Source organism: Mastigoproctus giganteus, chromosome 9, assembly GCF_048544385.1.
Source record: "Mastigoproctus giganteus isolate SK-2022 chromosome 9, ASM4854438v1, whole genome shotgun sequence".
Lineage (NCBI taxonomy): Eukaryota > Metazoa > Arthropoda > Arachnida > Uropygi > Thelyphonidae > Mastigoproctus > Mastigoproctus giganteus.
In genome coordinates this window covers 96,747,378-96,774,440 of record NC_143583.1, presented here as the reverse complement: position 1 = coordinate 96,774,440, position 27,063 = coordinate 96,747,378, and the positions used below count along the sequence as shown (strand labels likewise).

Below are 27,063 nucleotides of genomic sequence, written 5' to 3'. Positions count from 1 at the left end.
TTGTAATAGTGACAACCCAGTTATGAAGTATAACTCTACAACATGAGAGATGCCAGATGGTGTGCAATAGTATACACCAGTGGTTCTCAATCTTTTTCTGCTCGTGGCACACTTCTGAGTTTCATTCACCTCTGTGGCCCCACCCCTCATTTGTTTAATTATGATAAATATAATATTTATAATAAATATGTACTTTAACAACTGCACTTTTTATTTATAAAATGTATTATTTGTTTATAAGGAATATTAATAATAAAAAAGAGGTTTATTAACTACAATCTTTATTTATAATAGAATTTTTATTCATATAATATTTTGTTTATTCACAATATACAATTATGTTCCTAACAAAAAATATTATGATAATATTATTATCCCTTAGTTTAGTGAGATCCTTGGGGATCTCTCTAATTTTTTTTTTTATATTAGTAATAATTTTATTTAAGAAGTGAACTTTTCGTGGCCCACTTAACAGTTTCCTTGGCCCCAATTTTACGACTTTTCCCTGTGGCAGCTCAGAAATAGGGCATGGCTCACTGGGGCTATATGGACTAAAGCCTCAAACTGAGATATAATTAAAACAATGCCAATTTATCTACTTTGATAGTTCACTACACAAAGACATGTATTATTTGGCACTAACCTATCCATTTAGTGAACTTTCTCATAGTTTGAGGCTCTAGCCCAAAAACTGCCTTAGTCTCTCCTTTCTCCTCATTTAGAGATGCAATAAAAAGTGCATGTGAGAAATTTGCAAAATACACATTTATTTCTAAGAGGGGAACCAGTTTTCATATTTGTCAGCTGTGATTCAGTTATAAATTTCTGTAAACAACAGCACATGACGTCCATTTCAACAGCCACTGAGTGTCCAGCAAAAATCAAAGAACTTGCTATAGCATTTAGCAACATAATATACAGTACTGTATTTGAATTTTACCAAACATTTATGGCATTTGGTGACTAAAACCATAAATAAAAGGAAAAGTGCCTGACTATTCACAAAAAAGTAGAGCTCATTCATGAGTTAAATTGTAGAAAAAAAAAATGCTGAAGTGTGCACAAAATTTAATTTATCATCAGCTACAGTTTCAAGGGTATGAAAAACATAGAAGCAATTTTAACTGAACTAGAAAACAACTTACTATAAACAAGAAAATGAGGAAATGTGACGGGTGATGCTAATCAAGCATTGCTGGAATGGGTTAAGGCACTCACATTTTAAAAGTATAGGCAAAAAATTTGCAAAACAATTAGGGAACAAGAATTATACATATAATGGTGGATAGCTTGATCATTTTAAACATTGGTATAACATTGTTTGTGTGATATTGACTATCACACAAACAGTGTTATACCAATTTTTATGGAGAAGCTCTATCAGCAGATTACAAAACGGCAAGTGAATTGGTGAAAAATGATTGAGTAAAATGTAAGAAAGGTTATAGGGATAGAAAATCTACACTGCAGACAAAACTGGAGTGTTTTATAACATGATGCCTGATGTAATTTTTAAATTTAAAGGTGAAAAATGTGATGGCAAAACACCTAAGAACTTGTTTACTGGTTATAGAGTGAGAATATGATAACTGACAGAAAAAAAAATCTCTAAGCAGTAACTGTCCACTGCAGCTTCACACATCGCATAATGTCCTTAATTAAAGAACGTATATGAACTTTATTTTGGCTGCAAATTATTTCCTTTCAGGAAAGGAAGTGGGCTTGGGTCCTCATGTCTGAGATACTGGTTAAAAAATAAAAAAGTATTACTGTTACTCATTGTTCCTGTGGTGTGGAGGGAGCCAACCATGTGGAGGTAGATCTGTTCACTGGAAGTCCAGTATGCTGGCAGACTACTGCTGGACATTGATCAGAGAGTTGTTGTTGTTGTTTGTTAGATTTATTGGTGCATCAGCAACTTAGGCTATAATGCACTAATTACTGTTTGATATTTCCTTCGTTTTTCTTACAGGAGATAGCAGTTCAGATAAGGTGATATTTATTAATAAATTTTAGAAAAAGAAAAATGTCATCTATGTTCTCTCGATCTCCTAGAACACACTGCAGTGTTAAATGATTGTAATTATGAAAATTAGAGGAAAAAGCTGTTTTCCGTTCTTTTTGATATTGAGGGCATTCGATGATGATATGCTTTACTGTTAGTGGGCATAAACAATTACTGCATTGTGGAGGGTCACTGTTTGTTAGTAGATAGCTATGAGTGAGGAAAGTATGACCAATGCGTAATCTGGCTAAAATAGTTTCTTCCTTTCTGTTTCTTCTCATGCTGGATTGCCATTGCTTGGGTTCTCTCTTGATTTCAAAAAGTTTATTATTTTTCTGATCTTTCCACAAGCGTGTCCACACTTCTTTATATGTCTGTTTGATAAAAGACTTTTGATCAATATATGGAGTCCTGAAATTTGATGGTATCTCATTTGTAACAATTTTAGCAGCTAAATCTGCCTGCTCGTTTCCTACGATTCCAACGTGTCCAGGGATCCAGCAAAATATTACGAGCTGTCCACGTCCATGAAGTGCTAATAACTGTGCTAAAATTTTCTGTATCAGAGGATGACTAGGGAAGGATTTACACTGTAGAGCATTAACAGCACTCAACGAGTCCGTATAAATGATGGATTTAGCGTACGAGGCTTCGTTTATATTCTCTAGGGCTAGTAGAATACCATATAACTCTGAGGTATAATTACTGCATTCTGGTGGGAGCTGTCTGGAGATGGTGGCATTTGGTAGTACTACAGCTGTGCCAACTTTATTACCAGTTTTGGATCCATCTGTGTATAGCTGAATGAAGCTGCTAAACTCTGTAGAGTGAGCCATATGTATTTGTCTAATGTTGATTTCGGAGAAGCTATTCTTTCCCCATTGCTGAAAATGTCTATCAATATTTACTGGAGCCATGGGAAGCCATGGCTGCGTTTCCATGCTAGTATCCTGGAGGGTGTTAGAAAACTTCAGGCCCCAGCTTGTGATCAAAGCTTCAAGCCTAATGCCAGATGGTTTGTTGTAACGCCGTTTAGTTTGATAGATTTCTCTCCATTTTGGCGTGAAGAGGTATTGCCACATGGGATGATGTGGGAGACTGCGGATTTTGGCTGCATAATTTAGTAGTAGAGTTTCACGCCTAAGGTGTAACGGTGGTTCATAGGCTTCAGTATACAGGCTTAAGATTGGTGATGTGCGAAAAGCCCCCAGTGCAACTCTTAATGCACTGTGATGTACAGGGTCAAGCCATTTCAATACACTTGGCCTGGCTGAGTCATATGCAGGAGACCCATAGTCTAACCGGGATCTGATTAGTGAGCGGTATAGATGTAACAGCACGTAACGATCTGCACCCCATGACATAGAAGAAATTACTCTGAGAAGATTTAGTTTTCTAAGACAACTTGTACGAATATGTTTTATATGTTCCAGGAAGTTTAATTTTTTATCAAATATTACACCAAGAAATCTAATACTAGGTTGGAAAGTAATACAATGAGAATCCAAATGAAGGTCTGTATCCGGATGTAAAGAACGTTTGTGACAGAAGTGTACAGCAGTCGTTTTTGGTTTAGAAAGCCGATATTGCTCAAAACATCAAAGGCAGATATTGTTGGGATATCAGAGACGTGGTGTCACACAGATATAAGTAATGCGGAACTGGAATTTGGGGAATACAATGTGTATAGAAAGGATAGACACGACAGGAGGGGAGGAGGGGTTATGCTATTAATTAAGAAACACATAAAGTCCAAGGAAGTGAAGCCAGTCGACATCGATGGACAGGGCAGTGTCGAGTCAGTTTGGTGTGACATAAGCATAGGGAAATCAAAATTGAGAGTAGGAGTGTGCTATAGGCCTAATGACTCTGATGAGTATAATAAGATATTGTACAGGGAAATAGAGTGGGCCAGTAAATCAGAGAGTCTTATAATGGGGGACTTTAATTTCCCAGATATTGACTGGAATTTGTGGGTTGGTCACTCGCACACTAGCAAGGCTTTTGTGGATTTATTGGATGATTGTTTTCTACATCAGCATGTTCGTGAGGCAACAAGAGGGAGCAATACTCTTGATCTGATTATCAGTAGTGATTCTTCATGCATTAAGAACCTGCAGATAAATGAACCACTAGGTGGCAGTGATCACAGTGTGTTGAAGTGGGATTTACTCAAGGAGGTAACTACCATCAGAGGTAAAGGGAAGGGTTTTTGTTTTCGTAAAGGCGACTATGATGGTCTGAGACAATATTTAAATTCTATACAGTGGGACCAACTGATGATGTTACCAACAGCAAACTCAAAATGGGAAGCATTCAAGGAACTAATCTTGGAGGCTACCAGGCTTTACATACCAACTAAGAAATATTGTTCAAGGTTTAGGCCTAAATGGTTGTCAGATGAACTAATGAGACATGTGGCAGAGAAGAAAAATGCATGGGATACATACAAATTAATGGGTGACATGGAAGCCTATGATAGATATAAGTTGGTCTGTAACCAAGTCACAAAGGAGATTAGGCAGGCAAAGGCAGACTATGAAAAATCCTTGGCAAAGGATGCAAAGAAAAACAGAAAAGAGTTCTTTACATACTTGAACTCGAAAAGGAAAGGGATGAATCAGATTGGTCCACTGGATATTGATGGTTCAACAGTTGAGGATCCTGCTCAGGTGGCTAACAATCTAAACGAGTATTTTGCATCTACATTCACGCATGAGGAGTTATTCAGGAAGGAGAATGATGTAGGTAAAGTAAACATTGGCAGTGAGCTGGATGATTTTGTAATAACTGAGAGGAAAGTGGAGGAGAGATTGTTGAGGATAAACATAAAAAAGGCACCTGGGGTGGATGGGATCTATCCAGTTATATTAAAGGAGGCAGCAAAGGAAGTATGCAAACCCCTAGCCATAATTATGAGAGCTTCTTTGGACTCAGGGGAGGTACCCATAGACTGGAGATGTGCAAATGTAACCCCAATTCACAAAGGAGGATCAAAGGCTGACACAAGTAATTATAGACCTGTTAGTTTAACTTCTGTTCCAGGTAAATTAATGGAGGCACTGGTTAAAGAAGCATTGCAGGATCATCTAGACAAGAATTCAGTTATAGCTCAGACGCAGCATGGTTTTGTTAAGGGCAGGTCTTGCCTGACCAATTTGATTGGATACTATGATGTAGTCACAAAAGAATTGGATGCAGGGAATAACTTTGATATTATATATTTGGATCTTAGAAAGGCTTTTGATACTGTTGCACATGGAAGACTGCTGCACAAATTGGAGCAGTGTGGCATTGGAGGCAAATTGCTGCTATGGATAAGGGGATGGTTGAGTGGCAGAAGACAGAGAGTGGTAATCAATGGACACTGCTCAACATGGACTAATGTTATTAGTGGAGTTCCTCAGGGTTCAGTGTTGGGTCCGTTGTTGTTTTCGGTGTTTATGAATGATATTGATGATGGGATATCAAGTTTAATGTCCAAGTTTGCAGATGATACAAAGGTTGGCAGGGTCGTTAAGGACAATACTGACGCTATGCTGCTGCAACAGGATCTGGAAAGGTTGAACAGATGGGCTGAGAGGTGGCAAATGAGGTTTAACAATGACAAATGTAAAGTGCTGCATATGGGAAACAGTAACCCCAGAGCAACGTATCAACTCTGCGGTACTACACTGACAGTGGTGGAGAATGAAAAGGACCTGGGGGTAATTGTGCAGGCAGATATGAAGTTCTCTGAGCAGTGCAGACGAGCTGCAAGAGTAGCTCATGGTGTCTTGTCAATGATATACAGGAATTTTTCTAGCAGGGATAAGGAGGTGATTATTCCCTTATATAAGGCAATGGTAAGGCCACATCTTGAGTACTGTATACAGGTCTGGAGGCCTCATTTCAAGAAGGATGTAGAGCTGCTGGAACGGGTACAGAGAAGGGCAACAAGATTAGTAAATGGAACAAAGGGTTGCTCTTACGAAGAAAGGCTTAAGTTTTGCAAATTACAGAGTTTGGAGACTAGGCACCGGCGAGGTGATCTGATAGAGGTGTATAAGGCTTTGAATGGTTTGAGCATGCTCAATGCCAATGGGATTCTTCATCTTTCTCAGAATAATCACCTCAGAGGGCATAAATTCAAATTGAGGAAGGACGGATGTCGGATAGATGTGCGGAAATTTGCCTTTGGCCAGAGGGTGGTTGGTTGGTGGAACCGACTTCCATCACTTGTTGTTGAAGTTGATAGCCTAAACAAATTTAAAGCTCAACTGGACAGGTATTTCGAACGAACGGAGGGGTGAAATGGGAGTGGGTTTTTTTTTTTTTTTTTTTTTTTGGCTGATGCTGAATAAGCTTGCTTTCTTGCATCATATGCCTCTGCTAATGCTAATGCTAATGCTAATCCATTATTTTTGGCCCAAGAGACTATTTTGTTAATGGTGCTTTGTAGTTGTCTTTCAATAAGTCTCATATTTTGAGAATGACATGACATGGCAAGATCGTCAGCGTACAAGTATGCGTCAACTGTGTTAGGTATGCACTTGGTAATAGAATCAATCCTAATGGCAAAGAGTGTGGTGCTCAACACTGATCCTTGGGGAACTCCCTCTTCTTGTACATATGCTCGAGATAATGAAGAGTGGAAACGGACTTGAAAGGATCTATTGCCTAGAAAGTTCTTAATAAATTTTGGGAGATGACCCCGAAGTCCAAATTTATGCAAGTCCTGAAGAATCCCATATCGCCAAGTTGTATCGAAGGCCTTTTCGATGTCAACACATACCATAACTAGGTGTTCATTTCTCAAGAACGCATTCCGGATATTTGTTTCGGCCTTGATAATGAGATCAAGCGTACATCTTTTTCTCCGGAAACCATACTGACTTGGGCTTAAAATGTTTTGAGTCTCTAATAACCATGTCAGTCTGGCGTTAATTATTTTTTCCAATGTTTTTCCCAGACAACTGGTTAGAGAGATAGGACGGTAATTTTTGGGATCTGTGTGGTCTTTTCCCGGTTTCGGGAAAGCTAGCACATAAGAATGGCACCAGCTATAAGAAAATTCTGTTATACAGTTGTAAGAGTACAGTTAATGATTCCTCACTTAGATGACAGATCATGGTGTAATAAATTCCGTCGGGACCTGGAGCACTGTTTTTCACCCGTGCAAGTGCATTACGCAATTCATTCATGGTCAGAGGCAGATTATAAGAATGAAGGACGGCAGTATTAAAATTTAGTTTGTATTTTTCTGTCTGGGATTTTAGCAATTGAAATGCAGGTTCATATGTGGCAACAGCTGAAAGCGTTTCAAACGTAGTACCTAAGGCATTGGCAATTTCTGTAGGTTCAGAGATTTCTTTCCCTTTTACAAGTAGAATAGAAGAAGTTGTCTGCGAGTATTTACCATTAATTCTTTTGATTTTTTTCCATATTGTGGAAGTATCCGTGGATCTGTTTATGGTGGAGGCATAATGCGCCCATGCTTCTTTTTTACTCTCCCGTCTTATATGACGAGCTTTAGCTCTGACTCTCTTAAACTGTAGGAGGTTAGCTGTGGTTGGATGTTTTCGAAAAATATTCCAATATTTGTTCCTTTCTTTTTTAGCGCTGTTGCATGCTTCGTTCCACCACATTTTTGGATGAAGCCGGATTTTGGATGATGATTTTGGTATAGCAGTCTCGGATGCTTTCATTATTGTATCTGTAATGTAGCTTACTGCAGAGTCAATTGTGTGGGTTGCTATGAAGATAGCATCTAAGTGAGCTATTTCTTGGTATTTAATCCAGTTCGCCTTAGCAAATTTCCAGGTTGTCCTAATGTTACTCTGAGGAGTAGAACTTATACAGAAAGTACAGATGATAGGAAAGTGATCACTACCGCGAGGGTTATTAGTAACGGTCCAGTCTATGAGAGGAAATATCACTGGAGAGCATATAGAAAGATCAATAGCGGAGGTTGAGCCAGATGGTAAATGCACATATGTGTGAGCACCAGTGTTTAAAATTGTCAGGTTATGTTTGTCTAAAATTTTTTCAATTATCTGTCCTCTGGAGTCAAGATGTTGAGAACCCCATAGCGGGTGATGGCCATTCCAGTCACCCATAATACAAAAGGGGGCAGGTATTTGCATTACTAAATTATCTAAATCAGCAAAGGTGCATGTATGATTTGGTGATAGATACAATGAAACTAATGTTATTGTGATTCCGAAAGTGACACGGACAGCAATAGCCTCTAAAGATGTTTGCAGGGGGATAGGTCTAGAGGGCACCGAAGAGTTCACTATGAGTGCTACTCCTCCATGAGCTAAATTAGATGAGTTTCTATCTTTTCTATACATATTGTAATTCTTAATTTTCATAGATATTGCATTTGTGAGATTTGTTTCTTGAATGCATACGGCAACAGGCTTGTATTCAGATAGGAGATCGTAAAAATCGTCAAAATTAGCACGGAGCCCACGACAATTCCATTGAATAATTGTATCCATTGTTTGGTTTTAGCTAGTGTCTGCTAACTTCCGTGAGGTAGTTTGCTTACGCCTGTCAATTTTTCCTTTATCCTTCTTTGAGAAGACTGGTCTGCTTGTGTCAATGTCACCTTCTGGATGAATTTCAAGAAATGTGTCATCTTCATCCGCTTTTTCATCAGTGTCCATGGTATCAGATCTGAATGTGTGCGTATCAGTTCTTTCAGAGCTCTTAGTTTGTACTTTCGGTTGCTGATTAGGATTCTTATCTGGAGGTATTGTTACCGGAGTATTTACTTCTTGGGTTGCATATTTGGATGGAGATTGTTCTTTTAATGAAGTAAGTATTGATTTCGCCCAACCAGATATAGAGATATTTGGAGGGACGGAGCAGTCAGTCTGAGTTGATATTGTGCGTAGCTGTTGAGTAACTGAGGCGTATGTAGATGATTTAGTAGGGATTGCAAAGTGTTTCTTTGCCTCTTGATATGACACTTTGTTCTCTATTTTATATCTCTGAATGTTCTTCTCTCTTTTCCATTGGATACAATCCTTAGAGAAGGCAGAATGATTTCCCTGGCAGTTAGGACAGTTTTGGGTTTCATTATTACAGTCCGTATGTGTGTGTTCTTTTGAACCACAAGAAGCACAAGTGACTATACCTCTGCACACAGTTTGCGAATGACCGAATTTTTGGCACTTAAAGCACCGAACTGGGTTGGGAATGTACGGTCGAACATGGCATCTGATATATCCAGCTTTTATAGTTGCGGGGAGATTTGGTGACTTAAATGTCAATATGACTGTTCGTGTAGGGACAGGCTCTCCATCTTTTTTGATGACAATTCTTTTTGCCTGGACTACATTTTGGTTACTTAATTCGGAGACAAGTTCATCCTCTGATACATTTAGAAGATCCCATTCAGATATTACCCCTTTAGAGGAGTTCAAGGTGGCATGTGGGGTAACCTTTGTGGGAATTCCACCAAAGGTAGATATTTTCAAGAGTCTTTCAGCATGTCTGTATTCACTCATCTCCACTAATAGGTCTCCAGATCTTAGTCGCCGAACCATTTTTGGAGGCCCAGCCACATTTTCGAGACATTTCTGAATCAAAAATGGGGAGAGTTTACTCAATGGTTGGTCTGTGGAGGAATGTAATATTAAGAAGAGAGGAGCAGAAAAATCTGTCCCTTCTTTTTTTTGTCTCTTAGCATGGGATTTATTCAAATTATCATGGTCGTCATGTCTACTTGAATCTGGATCAAGAGATCCATAGTAGGACTGTTTTGTGTTGTCCATAGTTGCTCCTTTTAGTCCCGGGAGAGTGGATTTCTCCTCCCAGGCTTCCAGCCCCGCCACGTGGAGGCAGGAGCGGTGCCACCAGTGACCAAGCGATAAGGTTGTTAGTGTTAGTGCGTTAATAGATTAGTTTTATATACAAGAAGAAAGGTGGCTTTCCTTTCTGTTGAGTAAGCTGACTTCTTTACTTTAGAAGAGCAAAATTATATAACTTTGGAAATTAGAAACTACCGTTCAACTACAATCAATCGCTCTTTTAAGAAAATCGCTTTCAAATCACTATAGAATCGCTTTAGTCACTCGCTTGGCACTCGGGGCCTGATCAGAGAGGCTCCTGATCATTACAAAAGAAAAAGGAAATGAAAAGAAAACTTAACTGGCTATATTTTTACAATGTTTATTGTAATACTTTTTAAAATTTTATTAAAAATTTCAATAAGCATAACCTGCATTTCTTTCTAAATCTGTAGGTGCTAGGCAATATGTCTTCAAATATGGATTCAGTTCATCAAAATCTGCGATATACCATAGTCCAGGAGGAAAAAAATAAAAAGCTTTAAATTTGTTTCCCAGCGTAATCTATAGGACATTTGCCAGCAGGAGAAGGATATTGTTATTTCTATTTATAAAATTGATGATGTGACCACATCTGGAATATTGTATTCAGCTTTGGAGAGACCTCACTTATAAAAGTGACAGAACTTCCACAGAGGGTCCAAAGAAAAGTAACTAGATTGGTTGGAGTCACACTGGAAGTGCTAAGGATTGTCCCTCAGCACTTCCAATGTCAGAAGATGTGGACTGCAAAGCTTGGAGATTAGACACCTCGTGGGTGATCCGAAAGAAATAAGCAGTACGAGGGTTTTGTTTGTTTGTTTGTTATTTGGTTTTTAGGAGCATTAGCAACTAAAGCTATATTGCTCCGGGATATGCAGTGGTCATTCCCTGACCTTTCCGCATCCTCCGTATTTGGTGGTGACGGGCTCAAACCCCGGTCTAATCAAGAAGCGTGTGCTACGCACTGCTGCTCCTTCCCACCTGGCTATGGAGGCACCCCAGTACGAGGGAGGCACATGAGTGATAATGGAATAAGTTTCTTTCCAAGTTAGTTGCGGTAGAGAGTCTGAAAAAAAGTTCAAAGTAGAATTGGACGGTTATTTTTCAGAATGGGAAAATTGTGACTGACTCAGTTTTCCCCAAAGCTGATGCAGAATAAGTTTCATTTCCTTGCATCATTTGGGCCTGATTAATAATAATATGATATCTATCTTCATACACATTACACAATTCATTTATATTAAAAAAATATAGATTCAAACTCATTATTTAAGCTAGAATTGAGTGTTTATTTGGCAAATTTTGTAACATTAACATAATTCGTAACATAATTAACATAATTTGTAACATAACATAACATAACATTAACATAATTTTTTTCTGTAAAAAAATTTCAGAAAAAAAATTTAGTTCCTCAACAATACAAAAAATTTGGCCCTCCCTTCCTATAAGATTCAAAATTATGAAATGAGTCTCAACCAGGAACACAAGAAGCTATTCACAAGTAAAATTCAAATATCTCCATGCATTTTTCCCAGCTTAGATAAATTGTGAAATGCAATGAAATTTAAAATTCATGTGATTTACTCACAATAAATTCTGAATTGATCTTCTAATTTTGCAATAAAATTTCATTTCAATTTCACACCTGAATATTTCCATTTGTTGTGAAGTTTCCAACACATTTGTAGAGACGAGCTAATTCTTCCACTGCAGCTTCAATAATCTGTGTCATCACTTTTCCAATAAATGGTGGCGATACAGCAAATACCTGTGCATCAAATAAAAATAGAAAAAAAACTAATGTTAGACTTAAACTTCAGATGTAAGTTTTGCACTGCATATCTAACTTTTACAATTATTCAAAGGCCAAGTCCTAACCAATCATTTAATTTTTAATTTATTATTAGTACATGCCAAATGGAATTTAAACATTAAATTATATAACATAACTGAGTAGTCTTAAAAATATAGTATTTTACAAGTATTATCATCCTGACTACAGGTGATTTTAATACTTAAATTTATTTTTATAGCAAACAGTGGCATTCAATTATGATCATAATTTAAATACAAAGAAATGGCCAAAATCAAAACTGATCACCCATTTCTATTGACATTTTCATTAGGATGATAATTTCATCTTAAGGAGATCTCAATTTAATGTCACACTATGTCATTTTATTACGATGAGGCTGTTCATTCCAATGAGGGACAATCAGTAGCAAAATTCCACACTTTTATTATATTAAAGTGGAGTACAAAATGGGATTTGTGTCTACTATGCTCAAAAACATAGGTCTATTCCTTAAAAATTACATGATTTCCTTCTAACGTCTTTGGCACATTTTCTGAGACTCCGATGCATTTTAATCATATATGAAAACACTGACAAGTCTTTTGTTAGGCTCCTGTTAGTTAACTCTCGTGACACAGTAAAGCACAATTACCGTAAAAATGTTTCAGAGATTATTTGCACTATTTTGCTGTATTTTTCTCTACCAACACATAAAACTTCTGGATCAACGAGTTTGACACTGAATTAGTAGCAGAGGCATGTGATGCAAGAAAGCAAGCTTATCAGCCAAAAAAAAAAAAAAAAAATTTCACACATTCATACATCCATTCCCTCTAAATGTTTGTCCACTTTCTCCTTGAATTTATTAAACCTATCAACTTCCACAACGACAGATGGAAGTTTGTTCCAGCAATCAACTACCCGCTGGCTAAAGGCAAATTTCCACACATCCATTCTACAAATGTCTTTCCTCAATTTGAATTTATGCCCCCTATGGTTCATAATCTGAGTAAGAATAAGAATACCATTAGAATTGAGCCTGCTCAACAGATTCAAGGCCTTATCAACACAATCAGATCACCTCGCAGGTGCCTAGTCTACAGATGCTGCAATTTTCAGAACTTAAGCCTTTCTTGTTAAGAGAACCCCTTTATTCCCCTCACCAATCTTTTGCCCTTCCTAGTACTCACTCAAGCAACTCTATATCCTTCCTAAAATGAGGCCTCCAGACCTGTACGCAGTACTCAAGGCGGGGCCTGACCACTGCCTTAAACAAAGGGATAATCACCTCCTTTTTCCCTACTAGCAAAATTCCTGTCTATAATTGACAACACCCCATGACCTTCTCTGGCAGCCTGTCTGCACTAATCAGAAAACTTCATATCTGACTGCACAATTACTCCCAGATCTTTTTCACTGTCTATCACCCTAAGTGTAGTACTACACAGTTGGTACATTTCTCTGGGGTTACTTCTACCCATATGCAGTATTTGCATTTGTCAGTGTGAAAACTTCAGTTGCCACTTCTCAGCTCTTCTGTCCAACTTTTCTAGATCCTGTTGCAGAAGCACACTGCCATTACTGTCATTAACAACCCTGCCAACCTTTGTATCATCTGCATACTAGCCATTAATCCCCCTTTGTGAATTGGGGATACGTTTGCACATCTCCAGTCCATGGGGACTTCCCCTGAGTGCAAAGATGCTCTCATAATTATGGCTAAAGGTTTGCTTACTTCCTTTGTTGCCTTCTTCAATATAACTGGATAGATCCCATTCACCCCCAGGTGCCTTTCTTATGTTTAATTTCAACAATTTCTCCTCCACTTTGCTCTCAGTTATTACAAAATCATTAAGACCCCTGTTAGAGTTTAATCAGCTTCTGTCCTCCACTTCTCTACAGAATTCCTCGTGTGTCAATGTAGATACAAAATACTCATTCAGTTTGTCAGCTAACTGAGCGGGATCATCAACAGTCGAATCATCGATATCAAGTGGACCAATCTGATTCATCCTCTTCCTTCTAGAGCTTATATAAGTAAAGAAATCCTTGCTGTTTTTCTTAGCATCCTCATCCTTTGCCAAAGATTTCTCGTAATCTGCCTTTGCTTGCCTAGCCTCCTTTGTGACTTGACTACAAACTAGCTTATATCTACCATAGGCTTATTGCCTATGGTAGCCTAATAATTTATATGCATCCCATGCATTTTTCTTCTCTGCCACGAGTCTCATTAGTTCATGTGACATCCATTTGGGCCTTGGATAACCTTGAACATTATTTCTTAGTTGGTATGAAAAGCCTAGTAGCTTCCATGATTAATTCTTTGAATGCTTCCCATTTAGAATTTGCTGTTGGTAACATCATCAGTTGGTCCTGTGTAGAATCTGTGTAGAATGACTCTGTAGAATTTAAAAACTGTCTGAGACCACTGTAGTCACCTTTACTAAAGCAAAAACCCTTCCCTTTACCCCTGATGTCTGAACCTTCTCAACAACTGAATTTTCTGACAGTTGTATTGCACGTGAATGCACATTACAAAAACTTAAAATGTACTGTATTTGCTTAATTAATACAAGCCACCCAGTTTTTTTTTTTTCCCAAAATTGATCATTTTAAAATTAGGGTGAGGGTTACATTTAGTTCTTAAAGCAAAGAAGAAGTTCTCACTGGATTGTCTAGATCCAATAGAGATATGCAGTTTATTACAGGTAGAACATACAAAAACCAGCAACCTTGGGACACAGAGAGAGTACTAGTCTTTGGTCAATAGATCCAATATAGGATGAATTGTCAAATTAAATGTCAAAATCTGTGTATGTACAGATAAACAGAAAATGCTTTAGTAACTTGGAGTGGGCAGCATGACTCACCTTGTTGTTTATTTACTATATAATTCATTTCTATTAATTCTTATAACACCTTTGGCTGTTGTTTAAAATTTGGCAACAAGAGGGCCACAATTGGTTTCCATGCACAGTTTTCACTGTGCACAGCAACCAATGCACAATGAAATTTTTGAGCAATTCGACAGAATCGCTTCTATCATGTTCTATATTCTGCCCATTTTTAACAACAGCAAAGTTTTTGTTCACACATTTTTAACATATCCTGCATATCGTTATTATTACTAGCCATATAGTGCAAGGAAGCCTGAGGCTTATGCTGCACCAGCTAAAAAAAATTTCCGAGTTACCCTGAGAGAGAGAGTCAGAAGTAGAAGGGAATCACCAAGAAAGAGAAGAATGATGATATCCATCTCAGGGCCCTGGGTGTGCTAAGCACATACTCACGAGATGTGAGCCCCTGGGGTTACAGTAATTAAAGTTAGTTACATAGAGAAACTGGCAATAAGCAAGTGGCTGACTGCCAGTGAAGTAGGCTACCAAATTGTTTTATGTTCTCATTTGCTCAAAACTTTCTCATTAACTTTTAAAGCTTATCACTCCATAAAATAAATTTATTTATTTTATGGAGCGAATGTAATCTGCCACGTGTCTCATTAGTTCATCTGACATCCATTTAGGTCTATGCCTTGGACAGTATTTCTTTGTTGGTATAAAAAGCCTAGTAGCTTTTCTCTGATTACTCCCCCATTAACCACATCAGCTGGTCCCACTGCACACAATTTAAGAACTGTCTGAGACCTCTGTAGTCATTGTTATGAAAGCAGTAGCCTTTCATAAGGCTACTGCTTTCATAAGAATTATATTCCACATCAGTATACTGTGATTGCTGCGACCCAGTGGTTCTTTTTCCTGCAGTTTCTTAATGCATGAAGAATCACTGCTGATAACCAGATTAAGAGTATTGATTCCTCTTGTTGCCTCTAACATGCTGTATAAAACAGTCATCCAAGAAATCCACAAAAGTTTTGTTAGTTGTGTGAGTGACCAACCCACAAATTCCAGTCAACATTTGGAAAGTTAAAATACTCCATTATGAAACATGCTGATTTGCTGCCTCATTCCCTGTATAGCTGTTTTGTATATTCATCACAGTGATTAGGCTTATAACACACTTCTACTCACAATTTTGTTTTCCCAGTGCCTATATCACACCAAACTGACTCTTTTTTTTTTTTTTTTTTTTTTTTGTTTGGTAGTTGTGGGCGCATAGGCTTCTGTGGCCATAATGCACCTCCCAAGGTTTTTGCAGTACTTTGATCCAAGCCCGAGGCGGGAATCGAACCCGCAACATTTGGGTTCCAAACTGACTCAACATTGCACTTGTCACCCAAGTCAAATGGTTTGTTATTTGGTTTTTAGGAGCATTAGCAACTAAGGCCATATTGCTCCGGGATATGCGGTGGTCATTCCCTGACCTTTCCGCATCCTCCATATTTGGTGGTGACGGGCTTGAACCCCGGTCTAATCAAGAAGCGTGTGCTATGCACTGCTGCTCCTTCCCACCTGGCTACGGAGTCGGCCCAAGTCAAATGGATGCACTGCCTTAGATTTAATAATCTTCTTAACTAAGAGCATAACCCCTCCTCCTCACCTGTCCTGTTTGTCCTACCTTGTATACATTGTACTCCCCATATTAAAATTCAGCAACACTTATGTCTGAGTGACACCACATCTCCACTATTCCTACAATATCAGCATTCGAAGACTTAATCAGTAATTCAAATTCATCAAATTTATTTACAATACTCTTAGCATTAGTGTACATTTTTTTTTTTTTTTTTTTTATGTAAACCCCAAACACGAGAGGTATTAGAACTATAGTACTTAGTACCGTGCTTGGTTGGAGGTTGAGAAGATGAAAGAAGATATTTGTTGACATTAGACTTGAACTTCTGTAGACTGTCATTTTCAGGAAATAGTTATGAAGGAAGGGTGTTCTAGAAAACGGCAGTTGAATGAATAAACGAGGAAGATGAAAAGTTGGTTCTGTTAGTTTGAAGTTGGACAGTAAATGGATCTTGGCTGGTAGCAGCAAGTGTTTGGACTGTTTTGAAAGAGAAAGCGGGAATTATAGAAGTCAATTCAGAAGAACAGTGCCTTTGGAAGTATCTGTAGAAGAGGCATGCAGCAGAAACAGTGTGTCTATGAGACAGCGAGTGGAGAGACTCTGTTAGAGATGAATCATTAATTAACCTAACTGCCCTCTTCTGAATGGAATCAAGAAGCCTGAGAGAGGTTTTGGGGGCATCACCCCAGATGTGGGAACAATATTCCATGGTAGGGCGGATTTGCGATTTGTAAAGAGTGAACAGCTGTTTGGAATAAAAGTAACGTCGAGAGCGAAAGAGAAAAGTTTTTTAGATGCAGAGGAAGCAATATTTTTAATGTGCTTGTGCCACGAGAGATTAGAAGTCAGGGTAATCCCCAAAAGAGATATATCATTTTGCCTAGAAATCAGAGTCACCAAAGCAAAAAAGATTCTTCTGCTCCTATGGGAGCAGAAGAATCTTTTTTGTGAGATATAAGACAAGACTGAGTTTTAGAAGGATTGCAATCAACTAAGTTGTCTTTGCCCCGCTGGAGAATTATCTGGAGATCGGCATTTAAGGAACTGGTAGCAGATTTTCGAGAAGTTGAAACTGATTGCGCAGGACAAGGTTTCTCAAAATGGAAAGTGAAATGCAATGTGCTATCATTGGCAAAACTATGGATAGTATTTCCAGTCAATGGAAGAAGGTCATTAATATACAAGAGGAAAAGAGTGGGGGGAAAGAACTGAACCTTGGGGGACACTGGCATTAGTGGAGAAGTTAGAACACAGAGAGCCATCTACCATCACCCTCAGTGAGTGATTAGAGAGAAAACTGGTAACCAATTACAAAAAAACAGTTGGCAAACCATAAGATGGAAGCTTGTTTAGAAGACCTTTATGCCAAACACGATCGAAAGCCTTTGAGATGTCAAGAGCAACAGCTTGTGTTTCACCAAACATTTCCATTGAATTAGTCCATAAATGAGTAACATAAGCCAGAATATCACCAGTGGATCGACACTGACGGAATCCATACTAGCGATCGTTGATCAAACGGAAGGTTTCTAGGTAGTTTAAGAGTTGGCGGTTAATTGATTTCTAAATTACTTTAGAAAGCGTAGAAGTAATTGCAATGGGACGATAATTGGATGGGAGGGATTTGTCATCCTTTTTAGGAACTGGCTGGATATGAGCAAATTTCCAAGCAGAAGGAAAAACGCCTTTGGAATAAGAAAGTGAAAAAAGGCGGCAAAGAACAGGAGTAAGTTCAGGAGCACAGGTTTTGAGAACAAGTGGAGAAATACCATTGGGACCTGGAGCTTTCTTGGCATCAAGATTCGTCCAAAATCCTTCTGATGGAAGACCACAGGAGGCATTGAATGGAGCGTGTTGGGAATGGTGGAGGTGTTTTACCAAGATCATTAATAAATGAGTTGGAAGAAAAATGGGATGCTAGCAGGTCAGCTTTATCCTTGGCTGAAGTGACAACAGAACCATCTGTTTGGACAGAGGTGGGAGCAGAGATGGGTAAAAGTTGCGGCTAATAGCTTTGGCAAGAGACAAGAATGCTCTATGGCAAGAAACAAGTTTTCTACTCTTATCCTGTTCAAACTCTAGTTTGGACTGATTAATAACTGCTTTACAATTGTTGCGAGCTTTGGTGTAGGCAGAAATTGAAACTGAAGAATTAGAAACAAGCCAATTATGATATGCAACGTTCTTCTCTTGAACAGCCATAGCACATTTATTGGAAAACCAAGTTTCAGATAAAGGATGAGATTTTAAAGTGGAGTGTGGGATAAAGGATTCCATTCCTTCAAGAATAATTTTACTGACACGATCTGAGCAAAAGTTAACATCAGAAGTTTTGAAACAGTAATCTGACCGAGGAAAAGAAGAAAAGAAATCTCGCAGGTCATCCCATTTTGCATTCTTGTAATGCCAAATAATACAAGGTTGGGAATAGCCCTGAGATAAAGGCTCCATTGGAGAAGAGATAGTCACCAAGTTGTGATCTGAGGTGCCTAAAGGACCTCTCACTTCGACTGTGTACTTAGAAGGGTGTGAGAAAAAGATCAAGTGTGTTGGCTGCATGGTTAGGATTGTCCGGTATTCTTGTAGGTAAATGAACAATCTGTGCAAGGTCATTAGTAATTGCAAAAGCCTCAGCATCTCGACCAGCTGGGTTGGTGTGACTAGGCTGTTGTTTGTTTGTTATTTGGTTTTTAGGAGCATTTGCAACTAAGGCCATATTGCTCCGGGAATATGCGGTGGTCATTCCCTGACCTTTCTGCATCCTCCGCATTTGGTGGTCACGGGCTCGAACCCCGGTCTAATCAGGAAGCGTGTGCTATGCTCTGCCGCTCCTGTTCACCAGGCTATGGAGGCGCCGCTTCAGATCGAAACTTATTCCTAGGTCAATGTGATGTTGGACAAGAGGGATGGGGGCTCCATTAAGGGTTGGATAGATTTTTGTTGGCTATTTCTTTAACGAGAAGACCATGATTTCTGACTTCTCGGGATTGATAGTCGCCTGGTGTGACTAGCAGCCAGCTGGAGTTGTGAACATCAAAATCACCGAGGAATATTACCTCACTGTTAGGAAAGTTGGACTGGAGAAAGTCAAGTTGCAAAGAGAGGAAGTCAAAGAGCTCCAAGTGATTAATGGAGTTGGTTTGTTGTTTGTTATTTGGTTTTTGGGAGCATTAGCAACTAAGGAAATACTGCTCCAGGGATATGCGGCGGTCATTCCCTGACCTTTCCGAATCCTCCATATTTGGTGGTCACGGGCTCGAACTTCGGTCTAATCAAGAAGCGTGTGCTATGCACTGCTGCTTCTACCCACCTGGCTACGGAGGCACCAAATGGAGTTGGGAGAATGGTAGAGAGAACAGATGAATTTGACACAATGATGTAGTGAGATTTTAAGCCAGAGAAAATCGAAAAGAGGAGATTCCAAATTACCAAATGTGTGATAGAGAATATCAGAATGGATATATGCACAAGTACCACCTTTGAGGTGAAAGAAATCATACAGTGAATAATTTGGGCAACTGAGATGAGCAGTAGTTGAATCAACCGATAACTGAGATTCTGTCAGAAAAAGTACATGGGGTTTGGCAGACTGCTAGTGGAAATGGACATTGTTGAGATTAGAACTGAGACCATATATATTTGTGAAATGAATTAGGAACTGTTTGGGAGGTTTAGATCTTTTTGCAGATAAGCTTACTCTATTAGTTTGACAATTCATGGTGTATTCAATAGTAAGAAAAAGAGTGGGAAAAAGAGGGTGCTGTTTGAAGTAATGAAATTTTTAGATATGGTGTACACAAGGTAAGAATATACCCAGATCCCTGACATAATGTGGCCTCGACAATGCCCCTCGTATACACACACTACTCAGAGTCCCTCCAGTCACTATCTGGCAGAGTAGAGGTAGCATGTATACACGTTCTTACTCTTGGTTACCCTAACACAGCCGTGTATCCATTTGTTTCATGATGACACACAACAAGGCCTTCAATCCCAGACACCATGCTTTCCAGGCTGCTGCATGTACCAATAGTAGCAATGCAAGAATCACTAACTTCTGCCTTTGACTCTAGTTAAACTATTAGTCTGTATATACCCCAGCATCAGCAATTGAGGCATTGATAACAGCCTACAAGAAGCACCACAACCTGTACATGGCCTACACTGACTGGCCTACTCTGTGCCCCATAGCTGGCTGATAAAGATACTGAAGATTTATAAAGCCAACCCGACACTGACACACTTCATAGAAGCAACCATAGAAAAATGGAGGACCACCATCAAGGTTGAAAACATCACAACTAGACCAATACCCATTAGAAGAGGAATCTTCCAGGGAGATGCCCTCAGCCCATTATAGTTCTGTCTAGCACTCAACCCACTGTCCATTTTGCTCAATAACAGCAAGTAAGGAATTACCCTAAAAGAGGGAATAACAGCAAGTAAGGAATTACCCTAAAAGAGGGAAGGAAGAACCTATACACCTCTCTAATTTCGTGGATGACATCAAACTCTATGCTGCAATCAAGAATCAACTCCAACAGCTACTCCAGACCACTGAAGAGTTCTGCAATGTGGCCTAGACAAATGCAAGACCCATGAATTGCATCATGGGTCTTGCGTTTGTCTAGGCCACAGATGCCGGCTAAAGAACAGTGAAGAGATTGAAGCCATGACAGAGGGAGAGACCTACAAATATCTGAGGATGATGCTGGCCCACCAGTTAGAACACAAGGAGGTCAAGGCCTGCCTCACTGAGAAATACCATCACAGACTGAGAAGCCTGCTAAAATCAAAGCTGAATGGTGGGAACGTGGTAACAGCCATAAACACTTATGCAGTCCAAGTACTAACATACTCCTTCAGGATCATACATTGGACCAATACTGAGCTGAAGGAGATGAGATTGACCAGGATAATGATAAGAAAATAGGCCATGGGCATCGGGCTGCATATCACTATAATTTCTCGTAACAATCAACAATCTGGCTAAATTAGACTTTATTAAAATAAAATAAAATACATACATAAAGCATTAAAACAGATATAAAATAAAGTACAGTCAAACTTGGTTATAACGAGCACAGAAATAACGAGATCACAGCTGTAACAAGCAAAAAGCCATAATGATTTTAATTTACGAGTATTCCCATATAATCACTCACTGTTATAACAAGTGTACTACATGGATATACTGTAAAAATTTTGGTAACTATGCAAACATTCTTAATTGCTCGAGTAGTCAAAAAAACCCAATTCTTGGAATAGACAAAAATGAAAAGGGCGACAGCTTTTATGACCACCTGCATCGGATTAGCGGCTGGTTTATGACCTTGTCCTTTTGGGGATGGAGGCTATACATAGTGTGCATAGTGTTAGGGTCGGGCGCCACCGTGGTTTCCCACATCTGCGCCATATGTACACTGTGAAGGAATACAGAACACTGTAAATGCCAGAAAAAGTGTAGTGTGTTGAATGTGTAGTATTGTGTTGGGTTCTGTTGTGTGTCCTGGCATTTGGCCGCAGGATCCCTGATGGGACCCCATGTTGCCCGCACACACACACCACTAGGAGGTAGCCAGGCTGCCCATTATTCTCTGGCAGGTCTCCGTCAGGGTCGCCTGAGCTTCCTGAACGGAGACCAATTAAAAAAAGTAATAAATAAATAAAATAATAATGGAAAAAAAAATAAATAAAAAATAATATTAATTATAAAAATAATAATAAATATAATAATAATAATAAAAAATTTAAAATTAAAATATATTAAAAAAATAAATAAAAAATAAGGTAGAGTGCGGCAGTACAGGGTGTACGGAAGAAGATGGGGGATGAAAGTAAGCGTAAGGGGCTGTAGGTGAGGGCATCCCCTAAATTGACAGTGGAGCGTATGCTCCACCAGGAGAAAAGGGGGGAGGGGATAACTCCAGAAGGGTAGAAAAGCCACTCAGCGAGAGTGCTGAGTGTGACATATTTTGCGGTGGAGTGGTCAAGACCACTGGAACCTACCCAACCATGTGGGTGAGTTAGCAGGTAATCCTACCCTGGATGTTCCAGGGTCAGCAAGTCGATGCTAGTAAAACAGTCAAGTACAGATTTTTTATTTCAAGTTTGAGTAAGTCCCTCACAGGTTTGTATCCCTAGCTTGAGTTGGTTGTAGAGTCCTGCGCCTAGAAAAGAGGTTCTGTGCGTACTCCGTTAATAATTTGTAATATTGTTCTTCAGAAATTAACAGGTGCTCCTGTCCTTGAGGTATGTGTTGGAGTCTGGTGTATAGTGTTCCTCGAAGATCATCATAAATTGGGTAGTTATAAAGAAGATGGTCCCAATCTTCAATTTCTCCACATGTACAGTATGGGTTATTGATGATTCCCAAGGTAGTCAACTTATGATTTATAGAGCCGTGTCCAGTTATAATATATGTACAGTAGAGGCCAGGAGAGAACCAAGGCGACGACTTTGGATAAACTAGTTTGATCAAGGATGAATTTCTTAGTTATTAGGCCCTTGTCCGTTTCCTCCCATCTTGTCTGCCAGATTTGTAGTAGCATGGCAGCTAGTTTCTTCTTTTCTTGCTTACAGTCAGTGTGGGTGTCGATGGTATGTCCAAAAATGGTAGCTGGGATTCCCCGCGACAAGCAGTAGTGCAATCCTCGACGGATAACCTCCAAGTCAAGGGGGAGGATACCTGCAAGAACCTGGAGGGCCGGAGAACTTACTGTGCAACAGGCCCTGGTAATGGCGAGCAATATACTCCGCTGAATTGTTTCCAGTTTGCGTTTATTGCGAACAATTATTGCTCTATGGTACCAAATCCTGGATCCGTATGTAATAACAGGGAGGAATATAGCTTTATACAGGAGTTTGAGTGTTCTTCGGTTCAGACCCCAGTCACACCTGCTTACTCGGACAATTAAGGCTGCATAATTTCTGATTTTTTCTTGAAGGTATGAGAGGTGCGGGAAGAAGGAGAGCTTCGAATCCAGGATGATGCCCAGGTGTTTTAGGGAAGTTACCAGCTTAATGGGTTTTCCTTGTACCTTGATCTGAGGAGGCCTTGATATTTGTAGGGTGCCTTTGAGAAGTATGGATTGTGTCTTCTGTGGAGAAATCCGGAGTTTGTGTAGAGTCGCCCAGTCCTGTAAGATCTGCAATGTTTGATTTCCAGTGGCCTCGAGAGCTGCTCTGGTGTCTGCTGCGATGGAGATGGTAATATCATCTGTGAATGCTTGGATAGTAACAGGGCCCAGATCCAGGCCAAGTAACTCATCAAGGACGATGTTCCAGAGGAACGGGCCGAGGACTGAACCCCGTGGGGAGCCTCTGTAGATAGATTTGGTGAGCTTCTGGTATGGTGAGGAGATGGTAATCTTCCTGTTGGAAAGGTAACTTTGTATACACCTGTATAAGTTGGCTGGTATGCATGCCAGTCTTAGCCTGCGAAGAATGCTTGGCCATCAGAGCATGTCAAAGGCCCCGGCAAAGTCAATGGTTATGAGGAGAAAGTACTTGTAATTAGTGCTGGCTGCAGCTTGGGTTATTTGGTAGAGAGCATCCTCTGTGCAACGTCCTGGGCAAAATCCATACTGTGAATTGGATTGTAGGCCAGCTTCTGTGTAGTGTGTTAGGAGTCTAGTATGGAGGAGGCGTTCATGTAGCTTGCTCAATGTGGACAAGAGGGCAATGGGTTGGTATGAGTTAGGCTGTTCTGGAGGCTTTGATGGGTTTTTGAGTATTAACTTTAGTTCAGCTATTTTCCAGCTTTCTGGGAAGGATCCCTGGGTTATTGATCTAGTCCTGGGGATTTTTTATCCTTCATTTTGCCAAGGGCTTGCTGCAGTTCTTCAGTGTTAAATTCTTCCTCCACAGAGTCAATGTGGTAATTGTCATTATCTAGACAAATTTGCTGCTGTTGTGTTGTGAGATGATCGGCGTCGCTGATAAAGAGAGTATTCAAGATATTCATCATGGATTGCTCCCATGACGTTGTCATGATTCCTCGTGGTGTTATTGTGGAATGGACTACTTCTCCTCTTGGCAGTTTGTTGGTAGTAACTCGGTACACCACTCCCCAAGGGTCCGAGTTACCAGTGGTGGTAACCAGCTGCTCCCATGTAGTTCTTTTTCGCTGCCTGATCATGGAAGTGTATTGGTTCCTGGTCCTCTTGTAGTCTTCACGAAGGGCTTCCACATCAGTAGCTGGCCACGAGGTGCGAGCTCTCCAAAAAGCTTTCCTCTTGTTATGAACAGTCCAGTGTAGGCGTTCGAGTTCATGAGACCACCATGGTACAGCACTTGGAAGAGGTTTTTTCTTGGGCATAGATTGATTGCAGGAGAGGGTGATGATGTCAGTGACAAGCTTTTGATGCTGCTCGGGATTCAGGGAGAGGATATCAGAAGGGTGATCCATGATTGTTGACTGGAGAGAGGTGGTGAACAGCTCCCAATTGGCTTTGCTGATGGCATGGCGGTTGATATCGTAGTGCGGAGTAGGAGTTGATTCTATATTTCTTGTGAGGCTGTATGTAATTGCTCTATGGTCGGAGGTGGTCCAGGCTTCATTGACCTGCCACCCTGACACCTTACTTGAGATTGATCTTGTAGCAATTGTTATGTCTATTGTAGACTCCCACATAGTACTGGAGAATGTTGGAAGGTTATTGGGCCTGTTTATTATGTTAAATGGTGAGGTGGCTAGAAAGTCTTCCAAAAGCCGCCCATTATGGCAACCAGGTCGGTGAGGCTGTGCCAAGCAGGAGAACAGCAGTTAACATCCCCCCCCCCTCCCAGGATGATTTTAGCATTAGGTAGCAGTTCTTAGGTAGTCAATAGCTGGGCCGATGTCTTGACTGGGTCTACAATAGAGTGATATTAAATAGAAGGCACCTAAGGGGCCAATTACATGGGCACACACTGCCCAACCTGTGCAGAGAGAAGAGATTTTGGTGACCATTATGTTCGGGTTCCGGATGACTTTGGCAGCCCATGGAGTATCATCATCTGCTTGAATTATTTTATATGTGAGAGGATAGCCTCTAACTTTCTTGGAGTGGGTGTATGGTTCTTGCAGTAGTAATATATCAATGTTTTCTTCATCTGCCTTTTTCCTTATTTCCGCCGCTACTGCACGTGCTCGCTGAGCATTAAGTTGTATAAATTTAATAACACTGTTGTTGAATGGCTTAGGCCTTACTACCATAGTCGGTCTTGTCTTCAGTTGTTGGTTTCGCTTTGCCTTGATGTAAATAGGACATTTGCTGTCCCTGATTGAATGGGATGCATCCAGTTTTACTGCTTTGCAGTTTGCACATTGGAGCAGATGATTTGTTTGGGCAACTGCTATAATGATGCCCTTTTTGGGAACAATGCCCACAGGTAGGATCCGTCTGTGTGCACGTGTGGGTGGTGTGTCCAAAACGACAGCATCTGAAACATTTAGGAACAGCCACATGTTCCTTGAAGTGGTGGCTGCTCCAACCAATAAAGATCCCGTCTTGAAGTTTTAGCTGGTTCTACGCTTGTGGAGAGAGATCCACTACCTAACTGCAAAGGTTGGGAGACTTTGATTTGGTGCAGTATTTTAGTTTTATGTGCTCCTTGTCTCTTTTTTCTTGGGTCGAGTCTTGAATGTTCCTGTGTAAAATTTCTTCAGTGATGCTGTCTGGAGTAATTTCCCTGTCCAAGTCAAAAATAAGAATTGATGGGCCTTTCTTCTTGAGGTATTCTGCTGTTAGACCGAGGGAGCTAATTCTAGAATTAGAAATTATTGCCTGGGCCTCTTGTTTTGTTGCAGCCTCAATTATGACACCAGTGTTTCTAGTTTTCCTGATGGATTTTATTTTAGCTGTTTTTTAGTCGTGAGCAAGCTGCTGAACCACAAGAGTTTTAACTGATTCGCTCGAGTCTAGCGATGAGTTGTTTGTAGCTTTCAATAGGACAAAGTGAGGTTCTTTGAGAAGCGTTTTCTTCTGATGATGATCCGTTAGTTTGTTGGTGGTAGTTGTATCCAGTGGAATCGTCCTCAGCGCTTGGGCGTAAGGGGTGCTGTAGTATTTTCATTCACCCTTTTATCTAGAAAGGCGTTGAGTTTCGCTTTGGTTCTCTCGTGTTCCACATTCAAATTTGATAGCACGTGCTCCATTTTCGACCACACACGGATAATTTCTCCTCTAACTGCAGTAGTGATTCGATTATCCTTTTGGAGCATGATATCCTCCAGGTCCAGGCGCAATGACAGTACCTGGTCCGTGATGGTTCCATTTGGTAGTTGGGTAGTAGTAGTTTGGTAGTCATGGAGGCTATACAATAGTGCATTGGCATTCCGCTTGTCGCATTACCCTATTTACAGATTGTCTTGTAGTCGTTGAACCTAAATTTTATTATTATTAGCCATATGGTGCAAGGAAACCTGAGGCTTATGCTGCACCAGCCAAAAAAAATTCCCGAGTTACCCTGAGAGAGAGAGAGAGAGAGAGAGAGAGAGAGAGAGAGAGAGAGAGAGAGAGAGAGAGAGAGAATCAGAAATAGAAAGAAATCACCAAGAAAGAGAAGAATGATGATATCCAGCTCAGGACCCTGGGCATGCCGAGCCCATACTCACCACATGTGAGCCCCTGGGGTTAATTATTTCGGGACTTCTAAGAATTTTGGAAATGGGATTTCTAAGAACTTTGTATGCAGATCACTTTACTGTTATTTTAAAGTAAAATCAGTTAGAAATGAACCTTTCCTTCAGAAATGTGTCTACTAACAAAAGAGTGTCTCTCAATTTGCGAAAAATTCGAAATTATTCAGGAGTTAAAATGTGGTGCAAAAAATGTTGAAGTGTGTAAAAAGATTTCTTTGTCCTCTTCAACAGTATCGACATTGTGGAAGAATAAACATGTTTACATATCGGCACTGGAAAAGAACATAACCAAAAAAAAAAAAAAAAAAAAAAAAATTTTTTTTTAGAAAGTGTGAGG

The 27,063-nt window shown here is 39.8% G+C and overlaps 1 protein-coding gene across 1 annotated transcript in view; it reads right to left on the bottom strand.

Annotated features, from left to right (window-relative positions):
• The window catches only part of Sec5 (exocyst complex component secretory 5), a 444,876-nt gene that overhangs the window by 28,520 nt on the left and 389,293 nt on the right, over nt 1-27,063 (bottom strand). Inside the window, exon 24 of the mRNA XM_090380740.1 lies at nt 11,477-11,599. Within this exon, the coding sequence (XP_090236866.1) occupies nt 11,477-11,599 (123 nt within the window). The remainder of the gene's footprint in view (nt 1-11,476; nt 11,600-27,063) is intronic.